Here is a 20,505-nt window from a genome sequence, read left to right on the forward strand (position 1 = left end):
GGAGACTGGTTTGAATTTACCAAACTTCATCCAAGAGAGTACTAAGTTACTTTTTCAAAGTATTTGAGCATCTTTTATTACCTGCAACGAGTCAAAAAGAAAACATATTTAGAAAATATGCAGTTATAGGTTGCAGGGTTAGCCAGGTGAGGTAGCAACAAGTGCTTTCTCATGAGGTCATGGGCTTATAGAAGGTAGTCACTGTCTCATGCCCCAGATTTGGGATACGGAACTAAGGACCAGGGAGTGGAGGCTGAGAGGACAGAGAATAGGAAAAATTGCATCCTATCATCCCCGGTAACATTTTCACTGCCCATCATTCAGGAATTCTCCACCCTTCTTGGTGAAGTGGGTTCAACTCTCTTTGGACAGCTGTTAGCCAGTTTTAATCACATTTTGAAAAATATAAAATGTATCCTTTGTGAACAAACTTTTACTATCTTCTCCAGTTCCAGAAACTAAACAGTAAGTTGGAATAGTTTACTATGAACTCTGAATATAAAAACTAAATTTTGAAAAATTATTAAGATATCATTTTACCTTTCTTAAATAGAACTGCTATTGTTTTTAGGGAAAATAAACATATAATTTTAAAATCATTACACTGTGACTATGACTATATATATACATACACACACGTACATACTTAACCTGTACAGGGTAAAGATTAAGTAAAGGATTTTTGAATACATGCTCAAAGTAACTTTCAATATGTTCTCATTACACAGATTCATTTATTCAGGTGTAGGATTTCTAAAATAGGGAATGACAACAATAATAGAAAAAGGACAGCCTCTAAAAGGTATCACCACCTCTAACTGTGACTATCTTAAAAAAAATAGTATTATTAAATTTGACGTTACTCATAAAATAAATCATCAATAGTTCTTCTAAAACTGAAATACAATCATTAAGACTTGGTATTCTCCATTTTCTGGCTTAGAGGCCGCCTCAGTTTATTATATAATTGTGGTCAACCATTCCAGACATTTCTAAGTTGTGCAAGTGTTCAACCAGAGTTTTTAAAAAATGCTTATCCCTTTCCAATTTTGATCTTACTAAATTTAGTAAACTCTCTGGCCCTTGAAGGCACAGTTTGGACATAAAGTTCTACTGGCTTATGGTCAATTTGTAAACATACACTAGCCAGAAGCATGCAGCTGCAGAGACAGATCTCAGGGCCTAATCATCAACTGGTCGCTCTAAATGGCTCCCATAACTGGACTGGGTGGTCCACGTGACTTAAAAAGTTAAGTGTCTGATCACGAATGTTATAAAGCTGGAATGAACTGATGAGACACCAAAGCTAAATTTCAGCTCTAAACTTTCAGGTACAGATTATCAATATACAAAAGCATTTATTTCACTCATTCTCACAATTCATCACACAAAGTACTCACTCCTTCTCCTGTAGGGATCTGCCCATTGATGTTAAGTGTTCGAAAGGGAGAGTGAGTGGATAAGCGTTTATCCCATTCACTAGGCCGTGGTTCTGGTACGGATTCCATGAAGTTCTTTTTCAGCTCACTGATGCTGGCGTGATGTTTTTTGATCTCTTCTTGACTTTTGTCTAAATCCTACAGTTGAAAGGACAAAGATGCAAAACAATGAATACTCAGGGAAAAGACCACACCAATGGAAGCCCACAGAATACTATGGGCACCGGTAGAAAATAACTCCACATCCAGGATAGATGTTATTAATCCATAAATTACATTCAAATTGTAAATATACAATATGGTATATTTTCTTGTTTTTTTTTTTTTTTTTTTTTAACATGGTGCTTTTCTTGGAAGCAGTAAAGCATCATCACTCTATAGCTCTTAGCAGTTATAGAACCTATAAAGAGCTCACTCCTTAATGTTACAACTCTTTTTCCCATCATGTCACAGCGCTGGATCTCCAACTCCTCATCCCAAACAGGTAATCCTACAGCCCAATCAGCCTCAGCTTGATAGGAACTGATTAAGGCTCAGCTCAGGCAGGATGGAGATAGCAATAGATAAGGAGAAATTGTTAAAGGAAGGACATGGTGAAAGATTTGACTCCCACTACTGGCTGCCTTGCCTTAATGAACTGTTACTGCACAGTATCCCTCTATCTCTACCTGGAGAGAGTTTTGCTTTCTTAATACCTGGTGGCTGTTGCTGGGTTTCGGTAAACAGGAATAACCCCTTCTCGATACAAAAATGTATTGTTGAAATTCCTGGCTCAAGCCTCCAGAGCAGATTGTTACTATCTCTGAGTAATTACTCAGGATATACAGTATAATGGAATTTTTTTCTTTGTCAATAGTATCCACACACACTAAAAGCCTTATGTTTTCTACCTTCTGACAGCTTTACTTCATCCCTTAGTACCATTCAAAATAAGAACTGTCTTCTAGTAACTGTCAATGGATAGGGAGCAATTTAATAAGAACTTGTCAAATACCTTATTATATCTCACTGACAACTTAAAATAACTATTCGAGCAGATGTGACTACCGGACAACTAGGGGAAAACTCTCATGGGGGATATTCCAAGGAGAAATGATCAAAACTGGACAAATAAAGCTAGAAATGATATAATAAATAACATTCAAGTTTATGTAACAGGAGGCAGTAACCAACTTTCAAAAGACAGACTAGGCCAGAGATAATCTGGGAAATACAATGTGAAGACAAAACCTCAAATGTTCTTTGTCCAACATATTTCTTCAAAAAAACTCAAAAGATCTGTGCTTGAAATCAAAACATGTGGGAGCCTGTCACTTGATGACTGCTAAAAATTCTGTGTTTATTATATATCAAGGCAGTTCTGTATCCAAGAAAAGCACAATACTAAATATATCTCTTAATACGCTCTGTGAATTTTGAGGATTAGTCTTTTTTTTTTTTTGGCTCCATGGGAAACAGCCTCATTTAGGGGGTGGGGTGGGGAAGGAACTTGTTTAAACAAAAAGTTGCTTAAAAAGTTTCTCCTGGGGCAATAGAGGCTTCAATTAAGTAAATTTTCTTCAAAAGCAATGTCAAAGAGAATACAGTAGAAGAAAAAGAATCAGTGAAGCATATGACACAATTTTGATTCAGGAGATATTCATTCAGAAAATTCATTTAGTAGTCTATTCTTTTTATTTTTGCAAAACTGAAAGAGGCTTACGTGATCTGAGATCCAAGAGAAAACTAACCCCAAAAGGGCAATCCTGTAGCTCCCCCATTGCCTGCTGGGGTGACATGTGAGTATAGCTCATGAAAATGGGCATCACCATGGGGAAACCACAGTTTGCACTTTTGTTCTAGCTGAAAGCAAGAAAATCATGATTACTAGCTAAAGAAAAGCAGAAACAAGCTCTGTCAACGACTCCGAAGTTGGCTGAACAACTGAGACCCACCAGACATGTCCGGCTCTTGACCTAGCTTCTGAGAAAAATCAAATCTGCTCGGGCCAAGAACAACTAAACAGATTTGGGAGGGTTAAAGGTGGGAATGGAGCAAAACAAAAATGATCAAGAGATGCTACGATAAAACCATAACTCTCTGGGTTATTAGCCTCTTACTTATGAGAGGCTGGTGATTTGTTACTTGGCCTGCTTAGCTTTTGTTTGGCTTGGCATCTAAGAAAATAAATGTTTCAATAAAATCAGTAGCTTCTGAGGGAGCTTTCTCCAACCTTTTTAGCTGGCTCTGTTGGAAACCTGTGGGGGCACGGAGGAAAATTAAGATTTCAAAGGGACCTGTTCCAAATAGAAATTGTCATAGACACTTGCTACAGGTTCTCTTTGGGAGATGGAGGAGGCGGCGGCAGATCTAAAAATGAACTCGACCTTATTTGTGCCAGAACAAAGCATTAGTGGGGGTGGGGTAGGAGTAGGGGGAGGAGAGAATACTTTTAAAAATCTGCTAGTATGACAGATAACTTGAGAGAACTTCCTTAAGTGGCGGGGGTGGGGGGGAGCGGTGTAGGGGGGAACTTTTACAATATAGAGAATGATGGTTAGCCAAACTGTTTTGGCTGTTTTCAGGTGAGACACTTTTTGATGCCTATCATCCTACAACTTGAGCAGCAATCAAACCAAACACGTCATTAAATAGAAAATATTCTGAAAAGGTAGTTAGTAGCTTTAATTTTCACACACACACTTGTTTAGAAATCCCCTCTCATGGCTGTCAATGAAATGCTGGGAAAAACACATCACACACAGGGACTTTGTGAGTCTCAGAAGCCATAACACACCTCACGGAACAAAGGACAAATATATGATTGGTACTGCAGGTTCCAGTTAAGAGGAGGGATCAAAGACGGGCAAGCCAAGAAACAGGCATGTTTGGAATTGGGAGACGTTACACTGCTTGATAATAAGGAGATCAACTGACATCTGTTATTCTTCCTAATCTCAGAAGTGGAACCATTCAGGTCTAGTTTCAGTTACATGCTAAAGCAAAGAGATCTAGCTACCAAGTTTAAAATGTCTTAGGATCCAGCCTAAGAAACTCCATGTTACATGAGGTAAATATATATAAAGTACTTGGTATTGTGCCCACCATGCAGTACACGGTTAATGAAAACTGGCCATAGTTTGTTTTTATCAAAGTATATTATATTATACCTAGCAGGCACTCAAAATATATGTATTGATAAAGAATAAGATGAGATTAATTAATTCCTGGAGGCTAAGTTCTATCTAAAAAAATTTCTTCAAACTTCCACTTTAATAATACTTTCTGTTACATATGTTCATCTTTCAGGTCTCAGCAAAGTGTTACCTCATCAGAGACAACTTCCCTGTCCACCTTATTTGGAGCAGATCCTTTTTATTAGCATGGCATACTATTTTCTTCATAGCTTTTATAATAACTACAATCATTTTATCAGTTTATTTATTCACTGTTTCTCTCTTCCACTTGTCCCTACACTGTATGCTTCCTGAAGGCAAGAGCCATTTATCATCTTCCTGCTGCTGCTAAGTTGCTTCAGTCGTGTCCGACTCTGCGACCCCATAGATGGCAGCCCACCAGGCTCCCCTGTCCCTGGGATTCTCCAGGCAAGAACACTGGAGTGGGGTGCCATTTCCTTCTCCAATGCATGAAAGTGAAAAGTGAAAGTGAAGTCACTCAGTTGTGTCTGACTCTTAGCGACCCCATGGACTGCAGCCTACCAGGCTCCTCCGTCCATGGGAGTCTCCAGGCAAGAGTACTGGAGCAGGGTGCCATTATCATCTTCCTACACAGTTATATTTCCTTTGTACTTGAGTTAAATCCATGATGTCAGAATTTATATTTGTTTCTTGTGGTTCTGTCTTGAGTGGAGTCATAATTAGGTCATTAGAGAAGAGTTTCTGATGTGTAAACATGATCTGTTTTTTCACAGAATGACTCCAATTTCCTTCATTTTTTCTCATAGAGTTCCTCCAATCTTCTAGTTAGTTTTATATTTCCTTATCCAGTGTGGAGTCTGAAACTAGATAAAGTATACTAATATAAGTTTGGTGAAAATCTGATCAATATTGAATATAATGACCTTACAATTCCTATAGCAGATAGTATGTTGCTATTTCTGAATGGGAGAAAAGTGTAGTTTAATAATTATATGGATCCCAACACAAATCCGAGCTTTACCAATTTATTAGTCTATAATAACCACAAAGAAATTACTTAATTTCTCTAAACCTCAATTTTCTCTTTAAAATAAAAATTCCATACCCATAGACTTGTTTTGGGCTTCCCTTGTGGCTCAACTGGTAAAGAATCCGCCTGCAATGCAGGAGACCTGGGTTCGATCCCTGGGTTGGGAAGATGCCCTGGAGAAGGGAAAGGCTATCCACTCCAATATTCTGGCCTAGAGAATTCCATGGACTATACAGTCCATAGGGTTGCAAAGAGTTGGACACAACTGAGCGACTTCCACTTTCAGACTTGTTTTATAATTAAACTATCTTATATCATACGAACTACTCATTAAATGCCAGCCTCCCTTCTTTCCTTCCTGTATTCTACTTTTTTTTCCCTGACTACTCTTTTGTCATTTTCACACGTCCATTTTGAATTGTGATCATACTTTTCCACACTCTCTAGGTTCAGAAGATTAAAAAACCATACAAATTTGATGCTTGAGACATATAGGAATTTATACTCTTGGACAAGTCAAGAAACTTTTAAACAGTGATACAGTTCTTTCTAAAAGTGGGTAAAACAATGGAACCATGGGATGCAGAGAGGTAGTCCCAATCATATATTTTGGATAAGTATGAGAAATGGAAACTAAAGATTCACAAGTAGAGATGGTTGCATATCTTCATGTTTACCAACATGCAAAAGCATCTTAAACCTAAAGTTCTCTCATGCAATGGCATGCAAAACCAAACGCAGCACAGAAAGAAGAAAGGGGATCAGCGAAGAATGCAGGTTACAGGCAACCAACTGAAATAAGCTTCAAGTTCATACAAACCTCCAACATTAAATTGCTATGTCTGATATAAATGTTTTCACCATCTAGTCTCTCTCTCTTTTTCTGTGAAAATGAAAGAGGGAAAAACAGAAAAGCATAAAAAATTAAAATGTTGTTCTTGCGGGAAAAAACTGCAAATTGGCAAACCAAAAAAATATTTAAAATTAAATGTCCACAGCGAAGCATATGCCAACATGAAATGGTCACAGAACCACAAGGACACACAGAGGACACAATTACCAGCAGAAAATGGATGGCCTTGTTCATGAATGATGGGAGAATGCGATGATGATATTTAAACAGACAGTGCTCCTGGCTTCATTGGCTTCTTACATAACAAGCTGTTTTATGTTGCTTTTTGAAGCTAAGCTGTTTGAGGGTTATCTTAAAACGCATGACTTTAAGAAGTCTTGAATCTCTGTGTTCCATGGAGTAGGCAAATGCTTTAAAATATTATTTAGCTTTTTGACATTGTTTCGTATTTAGTAATACTGCAGGACATACATCTCTAATGCCTTCCATAAGAAAGATCTAAGGACATTTTATACAGAGTCAGTCAATATTCTATTCAGTAAAAACATTCATCCCACTCCCTAGCTAAGAAGAGTGAGACACAGAACAGCCAAACCCATAATTATTAGCAATACTGGGAGTTGCTGCTATGATGGTTTCCATAATGCTGTTGTTTAGTTGCTAAGTCGTGTCTGACTCTTTATGATCCCATAGACAGAAGCACGCCAGGCTTCCCCGTCCTTCACGGATCCCCAGAGTTTACTCAAACTCAAGTCCATCGAGCATAAATACTGAATGCATACTGTTGATTCCAAGCATATGGTGCCACTGTGAAATATTTCTTATATAGTTTAAAGGATAGATTTGGCCTTCCCTTATTTCATTGTATTTAAGAAGGTGTTTTCATACTGAAAAAGTTTATTTTAATGACATTTTTCAATATACAGTACAGGATTATAATTTCTTTAATATACATATGTGTGTGTATATATATATATATATATATACTTTTGTGTGTATATATGTGTGTGTGTGTGTGTATACATCTGCTACTTGAAAGTACTCCTAGCTTAAGAGAAATCAATGAAAAGAATGGATCACTGTCTTTTTAATGCAATATGAAAGTCAGCAGGGGTGATGGTAATATGATTTTGTGAAAGTGAAAAATGGCTAACCTTCCTCATTCTTATCAGATCTTCAGGTTTCTCTGCAAGCTTCTGTTTTGCCATTATTAAAAAAAAAGAAAGAAAAATGATAAAGTATTGTCTCATTGAAGTTTGTTTGAACCTTCATTTTATATATATATATATAATTTTTTTTTTTTTTAAGGAGCAGGGAAGACGGGAGAAGAAAAAACTGGGGAGGGAGGGAAAAAGGAACAAGCGGCCCGCTGGCACAAACCTGCGTTTGGTCACCGTTTGGGGTGGGTACTGTGACCTCGATGTGGGTTTTTTCCACCTACATTTAAGAAATAAAGTGGTAAAAACATTTCAGGTTAGTAGGTTTCTATGAATGGCAATATTTCCAAAACAGCCACATCTTTAGGTGGTTATGAAATAAACTGATATGATGCAATTGTACAGGGGGTGTTACAGGGAAGGCCGCTGTTCTCAATAACAATCTGTCAGTTCACCATCACATTCTCAAGGCTGAAGAGGTAATATGGACAGCCAAAGGATAAAAAAAAAAAAAAAAAAAAATTAAGGTAATTATTCTATTGATGAATAAAACATGTTTCTACTTGTTTCTTAAAAAGTATTTACTAAAAACAATAATTTAGGCTTTAAAAAGTCATGTTTTCCTTTTTAAAAAATGATGTAGAAGTATTTTAAATGACAGTTAAAAACAAATTTACAAATGAAGATACTCATGTGTGACATATATGACAGAAACAAAAACGAAGTCTTTACACTTAAAGGACACATAAAATAAATCACATATGACACCAAACAGGTAAATACAAAAAAATTCTGTTAGTTGATCAATCTACTTAAGAAAGCAGTTTAACCCTTGAGTTTATTAGGCAACAACATATCACAATAAACTCACTGCAAATGTTACTGATGCATGCAGTTACTTCCAAGGCTGATTTATAAATAAGCACACACAGGGCTCAGCTGCAACATTCAACACACTGTACTCCCCTCTCCAGGGAGTGGGAGCCCATGTGTTCGGTGGGTGTGAAAGATTCATCCTGAGTAGTAGGAAGATAGTAACTAAGGCCTCCTGCTTAGCTTTGAAATACCTTTAGTAGCAGTCATTGTATATGCCCCAAGTGGAGTAAGCATAAATTTAAAAAACAAGACTGTTAAGAGAAAGCATAATAGTAAGCAATGCCTAAAGCACTGGATATATCAAAATGAGAAAAATGTTTTTATTAAGGGTCAAATCAATCACTCTCTATCTTTACATTCTTCACAGAACTTCATTAATTTGTGATTTTGACATATTCTTTGTTTTTGGCTTCCAAGCAGCTTGCTGGATCCTAGTTCCCCAAACAGGGATGGAAACCTGGGTCCTCAGCAGTGAAAGCGCAGTCTTAACCGCTGGACTGTCAGGGAATTTCCTTGACATCTTCTTCTTGATCACATTTGGCAGCCTTACCTCAGAATATTATGTCATTGTGCTGTTTTCTCTGGGACTGAATATAAGGAACATAAGATGACAACGAATTTTGTGACGCTGTCAAATCATAAGCACATCTGGCTACAGCCCTTTTAACTGTGGGGGTAAGTAACAACTTGGGTTACTTCTGCTCTGAATCCCACCTGCTTTGTGGCTGTTCACAAGTTATTTCACCTTTCTGAGTTTCAAGTTTTTTATTGATAGAATGGAGACAATATCTCCATAGAGTTGTGAATGCTTAGCAAATGTAAGTTTTGAATTATTTGGTAAAGCTTAAATTACTTGTTTAAATGAATAATGACTTCTTGCTTTGGGTCCTTAGCAATCCAACAGCAAGAAGTTGAGAGCCTCTACAGTTTAAGAATGGAGACCAAGTAGTTCTGCATATGCTCCTATAGAGAATATTAACTGAGATAAATATGCACACGAAGAAAGGTACTGTCTCCACACCTGCAAAATAGGTCTTGTCAAATGACTCAAGATGCCAAAAAGCTCTCTCTATCTGGCACCAAATTAGTGTTAGGTAATAAGATTTCCACAATTACAGGGCTACTTTATTACTACTGCTGCTTTATATAGTAAATACAGCTTCAGGCAAATGTCATAATTAGTTTCTAACTGCTACAAATAAAATTAACTCAAGTCACTGTTAGCTCTGTCACTAGTAGTAGAAGGTTATCAGAAGTGGCTTTCAGTCTGATCTCAATACAAGTATCTGAAAATGTATTTATATAGAATTAACCAGCAAGAAGGCCCCCTACTGGCACCTAAAAGGTGAGCATATAACAGGAAGTGATCTCTCCACTCTGCTGAGGTCCCAAGAGCAAAGGGAGGGAACCTATTCATGAAGATACTTTTGTCTGCCAGATAGGTGAAAGAACAAGGAAGTTAGCACAAAGCCAAAGGAATCTTAGCCACCAGAAAGATTCCCTTGCCACTTCCGGTAATTCAACATTTTCAGTTAGCAATATAAATGAAAAGATAGTCAAAGTGCCAGGTGAGCTACCCTAACATTAAAAACTGAAGTAGTCTAGCATCAAAAAGGCACGGTTGATACTGAACCTTGTGGCCAATGTCAAGCACATTTGGCTAGATACAAAAATGCAAACACTTACCCTTCATTCAATCTCCCCCTACCTCTGGACTCGAGTTGGTCTCAAAGGACAGTGAGAACTATGTCACACTGAATACTTTTTTAATACAATCAAAACAGAGCCAGACTGGCCACGCTTTATAGATGAACTAGATATTGAACTGGCTCCAAAAGAACAGAATTAATCAATCTATCTGCCAAGGTGAGAGCACTTACTAAGGTCTTACACAGTTTTACATTTCTTAACAGACATATAAAAATGTAGCTTTTCTTATAAAGATTGTTTCTATTAATTTCTGTTGTCAACAGTGAGACTTGTATTTACTTTAATAAATCTGAACTGACACCTCAACTCCATAGCTGCTTAAATGCATTTTTAAAAGCTCATCAACATATAAAAGATTAGTTCAGGTACAGTTACTCCTGGGAAATCTACTAATGAAACTTGAGATTTTTCAACAAAGGTCAGTGACTGTGGTACAATCAACTCAGAACTATAAACAATTCAGTAGCATAACTTTCCTTACAGAATGGATCTTCTTTTTATAAAGTTACTTAAGATTTGAACAACCACATATATGTGCTTCATATAGTATCTGGATATTCTTCGGGCACGTTACATACATATCCATTTTAGGAGATCAAATTATATTTTAATCATACTAGCTGAGCTTACTCTTAGAAAGGAATGTGGAGATTCCTTCTGGATGAGTAAAAATTATTTTTAAAAGCAGATGATCACAGTGCTGGTGACTTTTACAGACTCAGTTTTTAAAATTTAAGTTGGGTAAAGCTGTGTGTCACCTGAAAACATCTGGGAGAGCTTACAGTCTTCATGACATAATTCTTTGAAAATATTTTACAGGTTTACAGGGAGTTACCTTGTTTCAGAAAGAGTAAGGAAGAAATAACTTCGTTAGGATTTAACAAAAACCAGTGCTTTGAGAACCCTCCTGCTCAAGGAGTCAACACCTCTGAACCAAAAGTGAGTGAGCTGGACCTCTGGGCTTATGACATACCTTCCATGCTTCCGAGGGCTCTGGCTCAGCATCCTCAGGTGGTGCCTCTTCCTGTTTCACTTCAACCTGCACTGTTTCCTTCTGCGCTTTCTTGACAGGCGCTCCTGGGACACCGCCTTCTGCGGCTGGGCTCGGAGCAATGGCTGGTGCAGAGGTGGGCCGAGGAGTTCGGTCTGCTGGCTCAACGGCCGCTGCTGCATGAAAGAGACAAAAGTGACAGAGAAGTGAAGGCGAGAGTCACTGTACCACCTTCACAGCCACCAGGTGAAAGAACTGTGGCTTCAGGACACATATGAGTGTTACCGTGTCCAGTGGTTAACACACAGAAGGTAAAAAATGAATTATCAGTGTTCTGGCAGGAGACCAACGGCTATAATGGACAAAAAAGTTAGAAGAACCCTGACAGAAAAGCTAAAAAACTCCTGATGATGATCATATTCTATAAAGGGTGGGATGGGAGGCAGGACGGGGGTGAATGTGGACAACAAAATATTAAAAAAAAAAAAATGAAAAGCTCATTTTATTAAAAAGTTGGCAACATTGTTTAACCTTGTAATCTATTAGCTTTAAGAACTTGTTAGGTAGTCTATGAAGGAGAAAAAGGGTTAATTAAGTCTGATTTCTTCCAAGAAGACTTTTTGAAATAAAGATGCATTTATTAATAGGTGATTTCAGTAACCTAAAAATATATTCTAGAAAAGAGGATTAAGTCTGATTTTTCTGTTAAGCCTCCTTGGAATGATTACAAAATAACTTGGGATAAAGGAATCTTCTTATAAGACATGCACACTTTTTGATGGTTATTTAAGAGCAAATCTTTGAACCAGACACTTTCCTTTTTAACTTTTTCATTAAAAAGTAAAATTCAATCCATTCAGCTAGTTTATGCCTTTCGGCTGGGGCATTTAATCCATTTGTAGAATACTCTCTGACATAAATTGAAGCAAGATATTTTTTGATCCACTTCCTAGAATAATGAAAATAAAAACAAAAATAAACCAAGGGAACCTAATTAAACTTAAAGCTTCTGTGCAGCAAAGAAAACTATAAACAAAACGAAAAGACAATCCACAGAATGGGAGAGAATATTTGCAAACAAAGTGACCAACAAGGGATTAATTTCCAAAATACACAAACAGCTTATGTAGCTCGATATCAAAAAAACAAACAACCTAATAAAAAAATGAGTGGAAGATCTAAATAGGCATTTCTCCAAAGAAGACATGCAGATGACCAAGAGGCCCATGAAAAGATGCTCAACATCACTAATTATTAGAGAAATGCAAATCAAAACTACAATGAGGTATCACATCAGTCAGAACAGCCATCATCAAAAAAGTCTACAAACAATAAATGCTACAGAGAGTGTGGAGAAAGGGAACCCTTCTACACTGCTGGTGGGAATGTAAATTGGTACAGCCACTATGGAGAACAGTATGCATGTCCCTTAAAACACTAAAAACGGAGCTATCATATGATCCAGCCATTCCACTCCTGGCCATATATCTGGAGAAAATCATAATTCAAAAAGTTACATGCACCCTAATACTCATTGCCCCATTAGTTACAACAGCCAGGGCATGGAAGCAACCTAAATGTCCATCGACGGATGAATGAATAAATAAAGAAGCTGTGGTATGTATATACAATGGAATATTACTCATCCATAGAAAAGAACAAGAAAATGCCACTTGCAAGGACACAGATGGACCTAGAGATTGTCATACTGTGTGATTAAGTCAGACAGAAAAGACAAATATCATATGTTACCACTCATATGCGGAATATTAAAAAAAACAGTGTTATTGGGTTGGCCAAAAAGTTTGTTGAGGTTTTTCCTCAACACATGAAAAGATGCTTTTTGGCCAATCCAATCCAAATGAGCTTATTTACAAAACAGAAATAGACTGACAGATGTAGAAAACAAACTTACGGCTACCAAAGGGGAAAGGGGTAGAGAGGAATACATTGGGAGATTGGGACTGACATATACATACTACTACTATAAAATAGATAACTAATAAGAACCTACTGTATAGCACAGGGAATTCTACTCAATAAGCTGTGATGACCTATTGGGAAAGCAATCTAAAGAGAATGGAGATACATATATATTATATATATATCAGGTGCATATATGCACCTAATTCACTGTGCTGTCCATCAGAAACTAACACATTGTAAATCAACTACACTCCAATAAAAATTAATTTAAAAATAAAATAAATTCAAAACCTTTGGTCTTTACTCCTTAAAATAATCAAAACAACACTTTGAGTTCTACCCTACTCTCTTCCAGAGTCTTATCAATCTGCATCATCACTCCCATTCTCTAATATATTCAGAGCAGCAGTTCTCAACCAGGGGTGATTTTGCCCCCCACTCCATGAACATTTGGCAATATCTGGAGACATTTTTGGTTGTCACAACTGAGGAAAGACGTAGGAAGGGGTACTGGCTCTAGTGTGTACAGAATAAGCTTGCTGGTTCAGTTCAGTTCAGTTCAGTCGCTTAGTCGTGTCTGATTCTGCGACCCCATGAACTGCAGCACGCCAGGCCTCCCTGTCCATCACCAACTCCCAGAGTTTATCCAAACTCACGTCCATTGAGTCGGTGATGCCATCTAACCATCTCATCCTCTGTTGTCTCCTTTTCCTCCTGCCTTCAATCTTTCCCAACATTAGGGTCTTTTCAAATGAGTCAGCTCTTCACATCAGGTGGCCAAAATACTGGGCCTTCAGCTTCAACTTCAGTCTTCCAAAGAACACTCAGGACTGATTTCCCTTAGGATGGACTGGTTGGATCTCTTTGCAGTAAAAGGGACTCTCAAGAGTCTTCTCCAACACCACAGTTCAAAAGGATCAATTCTTCTGTGCTCAGCCTTCTTTAGTCCAACTGTCACATCCATACATGACTACCGAAAAACCATAGCCTTGACTAGACGGACCTTTGTTGACAAAGTAATGTCTCTGCTTTTTAATACGCTGTCTAGATTGGTCATAACTTTCCTTCCAAGGAGTAAGCGTCTTTTAATTTCATGGCTGCAATCACCATCTGCAGTGATTTTGGAGCCCAGAAAAATAAAGTCAGACGCTGGTTCCACTCTTTCCGCATCTATTTCGCATGAAGTGATGGGACCAGATGCCATGATCTTCGTTTTCTGAATGTTGAGCTTTAAGCCAACTTTTTCATTCTACTCTTTCACTTTGATCAAGAGGCTCTTTAGTTCCTCTTCACTTTCTGCCATAAGGGTGGTGTCATCTGCATATCTGAGGTTATTGATATTTTTCCCGGCAATCTTGATTCCAGCTTGTGCTTCAACCAGCCCAGCGTTTCTCATGATGTACTCTGCATAGAAGTCAAATAAGCAGGGTGACAGTATACAGCCTTGACGTACTCCTTTTCCTATTTGGAACCAGTCTCTTGTTCCATGTCCAGTTCTAACTGTTGCTTCCTGACCTGCATATAGGTTTCTCAAGAGGCAGGTCAGGTGGTCTGGTATTCCCATCTCTTTCAGAATTTTCCACAGTTTATTGTGATCCACACAGTCAAAGGCTTTGGCAATAAAGCAGAAACAGATGTTTTTCTGGAACTCTCTTGCTTTTTTGATGATCCAGTGGACGTTGGCAATTTGATCTCTGGTTCCGTTGCCTTGTCTAAAACCAGCTTGGACATCTGGAAGTTCACGGTTCATGTATTGCTGAAGCCTGGCTTGGAGAATTTTTAGCATTACTTTACCAGCATGTGAGATGAGTGCAATTGTGTGGTAGTTTGAGGATTCTATGGCATTGCCTTTCTTTGGGATTGGAATGAAAACTGACCTTTTCCAGTCCTGTGGCCACTGCTGAGTTTTCCAAATTTGCTGGCATATTGAGTGCAGCACTTTCACAGCATCATCTTTCAGGATTTGAAATAGCTCAACTGGAATTCCATCACCTCCACTAGCTTTGTTCATAGTGATGCTTCCTAAGGCTCACTTGACTTCACACTCCAGGATGTCTGGCTCTAGGTCAGTGATCACACCATCATGATTATCTGGGTCGTGAAGATCTTTGTGTGTGTGTGTGTGAAGATCTTTTTTGTATAGTTTTCCTGTGTATTCTTGCCACCTCTTCTTAATGTCTTCTTCTTCTGTTAGGTCCATACCAATTCTGTCCTTTATCGAGCCCATCTTTGCATGAAATGTTCCCTTAGTATCTCTAATTTTCTTGAAGAGAGCTCTAGTCTTTCCTATTCTATTGTTTTCCTCTATTTCTTTGCACTGATCACTAGGTTAATTAACCCTAATTTAGGGCAAAGACTATATATAGATTGCTTTAGAGGGAATATACAATATATGCTTATGACAAAAGCTTGATCTCACAGAGTTAAGAGCTGTTTTGGTTTGGATTACTGGGCATCTAAGTTTCACATCACTCACTTTAAAACAATCACTCATACTCTTTTTATGATTTTTATCTTCATTCTTTCAGGAACTAAAAGAGGACATCCATATACTTTGTAGTAAGAGCTCGCTGGCAATGTTTAGAAATGCAGTGTGTTTCCATATGATTTAATAGTTCTGATCATCAACCTTCATGTGCTGAGACTTTAAAATCTTAATTAAATTACATAGAAATCTGTATAAGTTTTTATTACACACTTTCCAGCATTCTTAAATTAAGTATACTGAATTTAACTTTTCCTAATAAATTTAGACTCATAAGCAATACAAATTAGGTAAAATAAAAGGAATTCCAAGAATCAGGACAGATTAAAAAATTGAGATTCACAAGTATGTCATATACACAACACCAAAGAAGAATTGCTTGATGTACTGTAATGAGCTCTAGAGAAAGAAATCACTCCTCAGGGCATACACAGGAAAAAAACAACAGAAACCCAAGGATCTAATTTATCTTTCAGTAGAAACTCTGTAGCCTCTTGCAAGTCCCTGCTCCTCATGGGTGCTCTAAGCCCGTCAAGGCAAGAATGGCAGATGGCAGACCAAATCTAACAACACAGGGGAATGTGACAAAATATTTTGCTCACAGTTGTGTTAAAGTATCATTATACATGTGTATTCACACCTCCTCTCAAAGAATTAATTCGACTCTGTCTGGCATCAGAGAAGCACAGCCCATTCTTTCACCATGTGTTATTTTGCCACTTGCATTTGGTTTTAATCCAACACTAATATTGCAGAGCCAAATGATTTAAGTTTTCAGTACTCCTAGCCCTGGCAATCTGTGCTATATGTGGAAAAGTAGGTATAAGTGTGGTAACTGGCAGTTAGAAACAGAGGCAGAAAGTTGCAACATTTGCAAAATATGGAAGATATTAACTCTATGGGAAGTTCAGCTCAGCTGCTCAGTCGTGTCCGACTCTGTGACCCCATGGACGGCAGCACAGCAGGCTTCCCTGTCCATCACCAACTTCCGGAGCTTGTTCAAACTCATGTCTATTGAGTCAGTGATGCCATCCAACCATCTCATCCTCTGTCCTCCTCTTCTCTTCCCACCTTCAATCTTTCTCAGCATCAGCATCTTTTCCAATGAGTCAGTTCTTTGCAGCAGGTGGCCAAAGTATTGGAGTTTCAGTCATTTCAATGAATATTCAGGACTGATTTCCTTTAGGATGGACTGGTTGGATCTCCTTGCAGTCCAAGGGACTCTCAAGAGTCTTCTCCAACATCACAGTTCAAAAGCATCAATTCTTTAGTGCTTAGCTTTCTTTATGGTCCAACTCTCACATACGTACAAGACTACTGAAAAACTATAGCTTTGACTAGACGGACCTTTGTTGGCAAAGTAATGTCTCTGCTTTTTAATATGCTATCTACATTGGTCATAACTTTTTGTCCAGGGAGCAAGCATCTTTTAACTTCATGGCTGCAGTCACCAGCTGCAGTGATTTTGGAGCCCAAGAAAATAAAGTCTCTCACTGTTTCCATTGTTTCCCCATCTGTTTCCCCAACTCTATGGGAAAGTTGGATATAAAAATACATTACAAATCCTAAATATTAGTAACTTTAAAGTCACACCTAGATCTTTGTCTTTTTTTCTTACAGGTTAATATTATCCCAAAAGTATGTTGAGCAAAAACTTAACTATGTACACACTGATATGCAATTCAAGCATAAAATATCACCTAGGACCTCTGGAGAGAAGCAAATTCCTTTTCTCCATAAAAAGTTATAAAAAGTATGGATCACAACAGAGAATCATGGTAGTGACTGTGGTTCTTGTCTTTTTATCTTTTTATTTTTCTTGTATTTTTAAGCAACTTGATATATAAGTCACATACTATAAAATTCACCCATTTAAACTGTATAATTCAATGCTTTTTCATATATTCAGTGTTAGAGGTAGTGATTACTTTTTAAGATATTCTGGCTTTTCAGTTTTATGAGTTCATTTGTTAGCTATTAAAAGATTTTGGTGCATATATAGAGAACACTTAACTCTAAAAATTTGAATTATTTCCCATTTCTGAAGGTCTAGACAAAGAAGAGTCCTGGTTGTGATCAGTTTGTGGGCCCATTAACTCCAGTATTATATTGCTCTTATCTGACAACAATAGAATCAAATTATTTATTAGAGCAGTGATGAGTAAAACTCAAAGCGATCATATTGAGTAAAAGGACTCTTAAATTCTAGTTCTAGCTCTGTTCCTAGCACAATTTCTGCTAGGATGGCATAGGTACAATGGGTATGCAATGGGTCAGTGGTTCCATTATCAGAGGAGCATGATTCATCTTTGGATCTTGAAGAAACGAACAAAAAAACCCAGCTGATGCTCATCTCCACCACAGACAGATGTGGTATCTAAGAGTGAAGCTTGGGCATTTGTTTTGTTTTAAAGCTCCAAAGATGACATGGACATATTCCCCCAGCAAGAATCACTGCAACCAACTACTCACAGGACGGATACGGCTTGGCATGTGAACCTGGGAAGTTATATGACTGTTCTGTGCCCCAGTTTCCTCAATCATAAAACAAGAATTCCTAAACGCTTTTTGTCCACTAGATTGTTGGCACTAATAAGAATATATAGAAATGATTTGAAAATCAAAAAAATGCAACAAAAATATAAGCTGAAAAATCCTTGTCATCATTATTAAGCATATTCTTGTGACCTCCTACTCTATCATATAAATTGGGATCTGAATCAGTTTTAGTTCTTTAGCTGGTGAAGCAGATGCTCTGAGCACCAGATATAACAAAAGAGAAAGGGAGTGTTCATTAAAATGAGGTCTCTTATAAGTAATACTTACTAAGTTTCCCTAATACACCATCTTGAGCTTAGAGGGTTATATTATTGAAAAAAAAGGGAGGCCTAAGAGGGGAAAGTTTCTCTGTTAAGAAGAATGGAAAAGGATCTGGGCAAAGGAGGAAAAATAGTTTTTATAGACACGTTTTCAAATTCTTATACTGAGCAGACAGTACGCAGAGAAACAGAAGATGTTTGAAAACAGAACTACAAAAAAGTCCTACTCAGTTTATATGCAATTTAGATGTTTAAAAGATAATATATAAAAAACATTTAGAACAGTACCCAGAGCACGCTAAGTGCTCAATGAACTGCCTAATGAACTCTTTTATCCTTCCTCTTCCACAGAAAAGAAGTTATCCTGGTGAAGGATAAAAAACATGGCACTGGCAGAACAGTTTTAGATATTCTTAACTCTGTCACTGACTATGTGACATTGGGCAAGTCACTTAAATTCTAAGGTTTAGAATTTAATAATGATGAAATAATAAACATCAATGGATATTCTTTTAAGAAATTAGAAAAAGGACAGTTCAAAAAAGTAAAAAGAAAATAATAAAAATACTAGCTGGCAAAAATTAAATTAAAAATATATTACAGGAAGAAAACAAAACCCAAAACTGGTTCTTTGGAAAGATTAATAAAATGAACATATCAGTTGCAAGCTTGTTAAAAAAAAAAAATAGGGATAGGTGTATAATACCAATATGAGGAACACAGAAGGGGACACTGCTGTAGATCTTACAAATATTAAAAAGATACAACTTTACTGCAATAAACTTGAAAATTTAGATGGATTGGGCATTTCCTAGAAAAAGCACAATTACCAAAACTGAAACAAGAACTAGAACATCTTAATAGTCCTTTCTAATAAAGACATTGAATCTGGAAGCAAAGAACCCTGCCACAAAGGGATCTTTAGAACCAGCTGGCTAGAATTTATAGGTGAATTCTTCCCAAACATTAAGGAAGAAATAATACCAATCTTACCCAAACTCTTCCAGAGAGCAGAAAGAGGGAATACTTCTCAATTTACTTTGAGGCCTGCATAAACTTGATACTAAAACCTGACAACATTTACAAGAAAGGAAAATTACAGGCCTATCTCTCATGAATATCATTGCAGAAAGCTTTAAATGACATAAGAAGAATATATTATGATCAAATTGAGTTTACTTCAAGAATGCCAAGAAGGCTTAACAATGGAAAGGCAATCAGTTTAAGCCATCATGTAACATAAAGAAGGAGAAAAATCCTACTACTATATGAACTAATGAAGTGAAAAGCATTTGATAAAAATCACCATTCATTCATGGTAAAAACTCTCAGAAGTTTCCTTCTCTGATAAGAGGTAGCTATGTAAAACCCAGAGCAAACATCACACTTAATGATGAAATACTGATGCTTTCTCCCTGAGATTGAGAGTAAGACAAGAGTATATAAAGAATACCCACAAATTAATAAGACAGGCAGCCCAATAAAAATACGAGCAAAAGATTTGAACAGGCACTTCAGAAATAATGATATGCAAGTAGCTATAAATTATGAAAAGGTACTTAAGTTCATTAGTCATCAGGATATGACTGAAAACTTTTTTATGGTCAAAAAAGTTCATTCAGGTTTTTCTATAATATCTTACAGATTTCCCCCCTAAGAACACAGTGTATAACTTAATAAGAACTGGCCAATATTAGTCAATAGACAGAGACATCAAGGTTTTTTAAAATCTTGAACTATGAGGTTTCTACAGCCAGAAAAAGAGAAACAGTCAACATATGATTTCTATAAGTAATAGAAGAGTATTTCTAAGTAAAACTTTCTAAATTGGTCAAAGTACCAAAGCTCAATAACCCTTGAACTGTTGATTATTTTGCTATTAGAAAAGATACATCAGGCATAATATCTATATAACAAGGAAATTTCATTAAGTGGAAAATGCCATGGAATATGGTATTGGATAGACATGGGTTTTTGTTTAAGCTATCTGTGAGATCTTGAATAAGCTGCTTAAAATTTCCAATTACAGTTTTCTCACTAAAAAATGGGGATAAAATAATGGGAATGATAGCTCTCCAAAAC

The 20,505-nt window shown here is 37.1% G+C and overlaps 1 protein-coding gene across 30 annotated transcripts in view; it reads right to left on the reverse strand.

Annotated features, from left to right (window-relative positions):
* The window catches only part of EPB41 (erythrocyte membrane protein band 4.1), a 181,580-nt gene that overhangs the window by 37,587 nt on the left and 123,488 nt on the right, over nt 1–20,505 (reverse strand). For 12 of the 30 annotated variants that reach the window (NM_001428126.1, XM_059891590.1, XM_059891599.1 and 9 more), the window contains 5 exons: nt 11,176–11,369; nt 7,840–7,896; nt 7,614–7,655; nt 6,427–6,489; nt 1,401–1,577 (listed from right to left, as the gene is read on the reverse strand). In NM_001428126.1, coding sequence (NP_001415055.1) covers nt 1,401–1,577; nt 6,427–6,489; nt 7,614–7,655; nt 7,840–7,896; nt 11,176–11,369 — 533 coding nt within the window. The remainder of the gene's footprint in view (nt 1–1,400; nt 1,578–6,426; nt 6,490–7,613; nt 7,656–7,839; nt 7,897–11,175; nt 11,370–20,505) is intronic. The other 18 variants (NM_001428130.1, NM_001428125.1, NM_001428128.1 and 15 more) reach the window with 2 other exon arrangements.

Source organism: Bos taurus, chromosome 2 (assembly GCF_002263795.3).
Source record: "Bos taurus isolate L1 Dominette 01449 registration number 42190680 breed Hereford chromosome 2, ARS-UCD2.0, whole genome shotgun sequence".
Classification (NCBI taxonomy): domain Eukaryota; kingdom Metazoa; phylum Chordata; class Mammalia; order Artiodactyla; family Bovidae; genus Bos; species Bos taurus.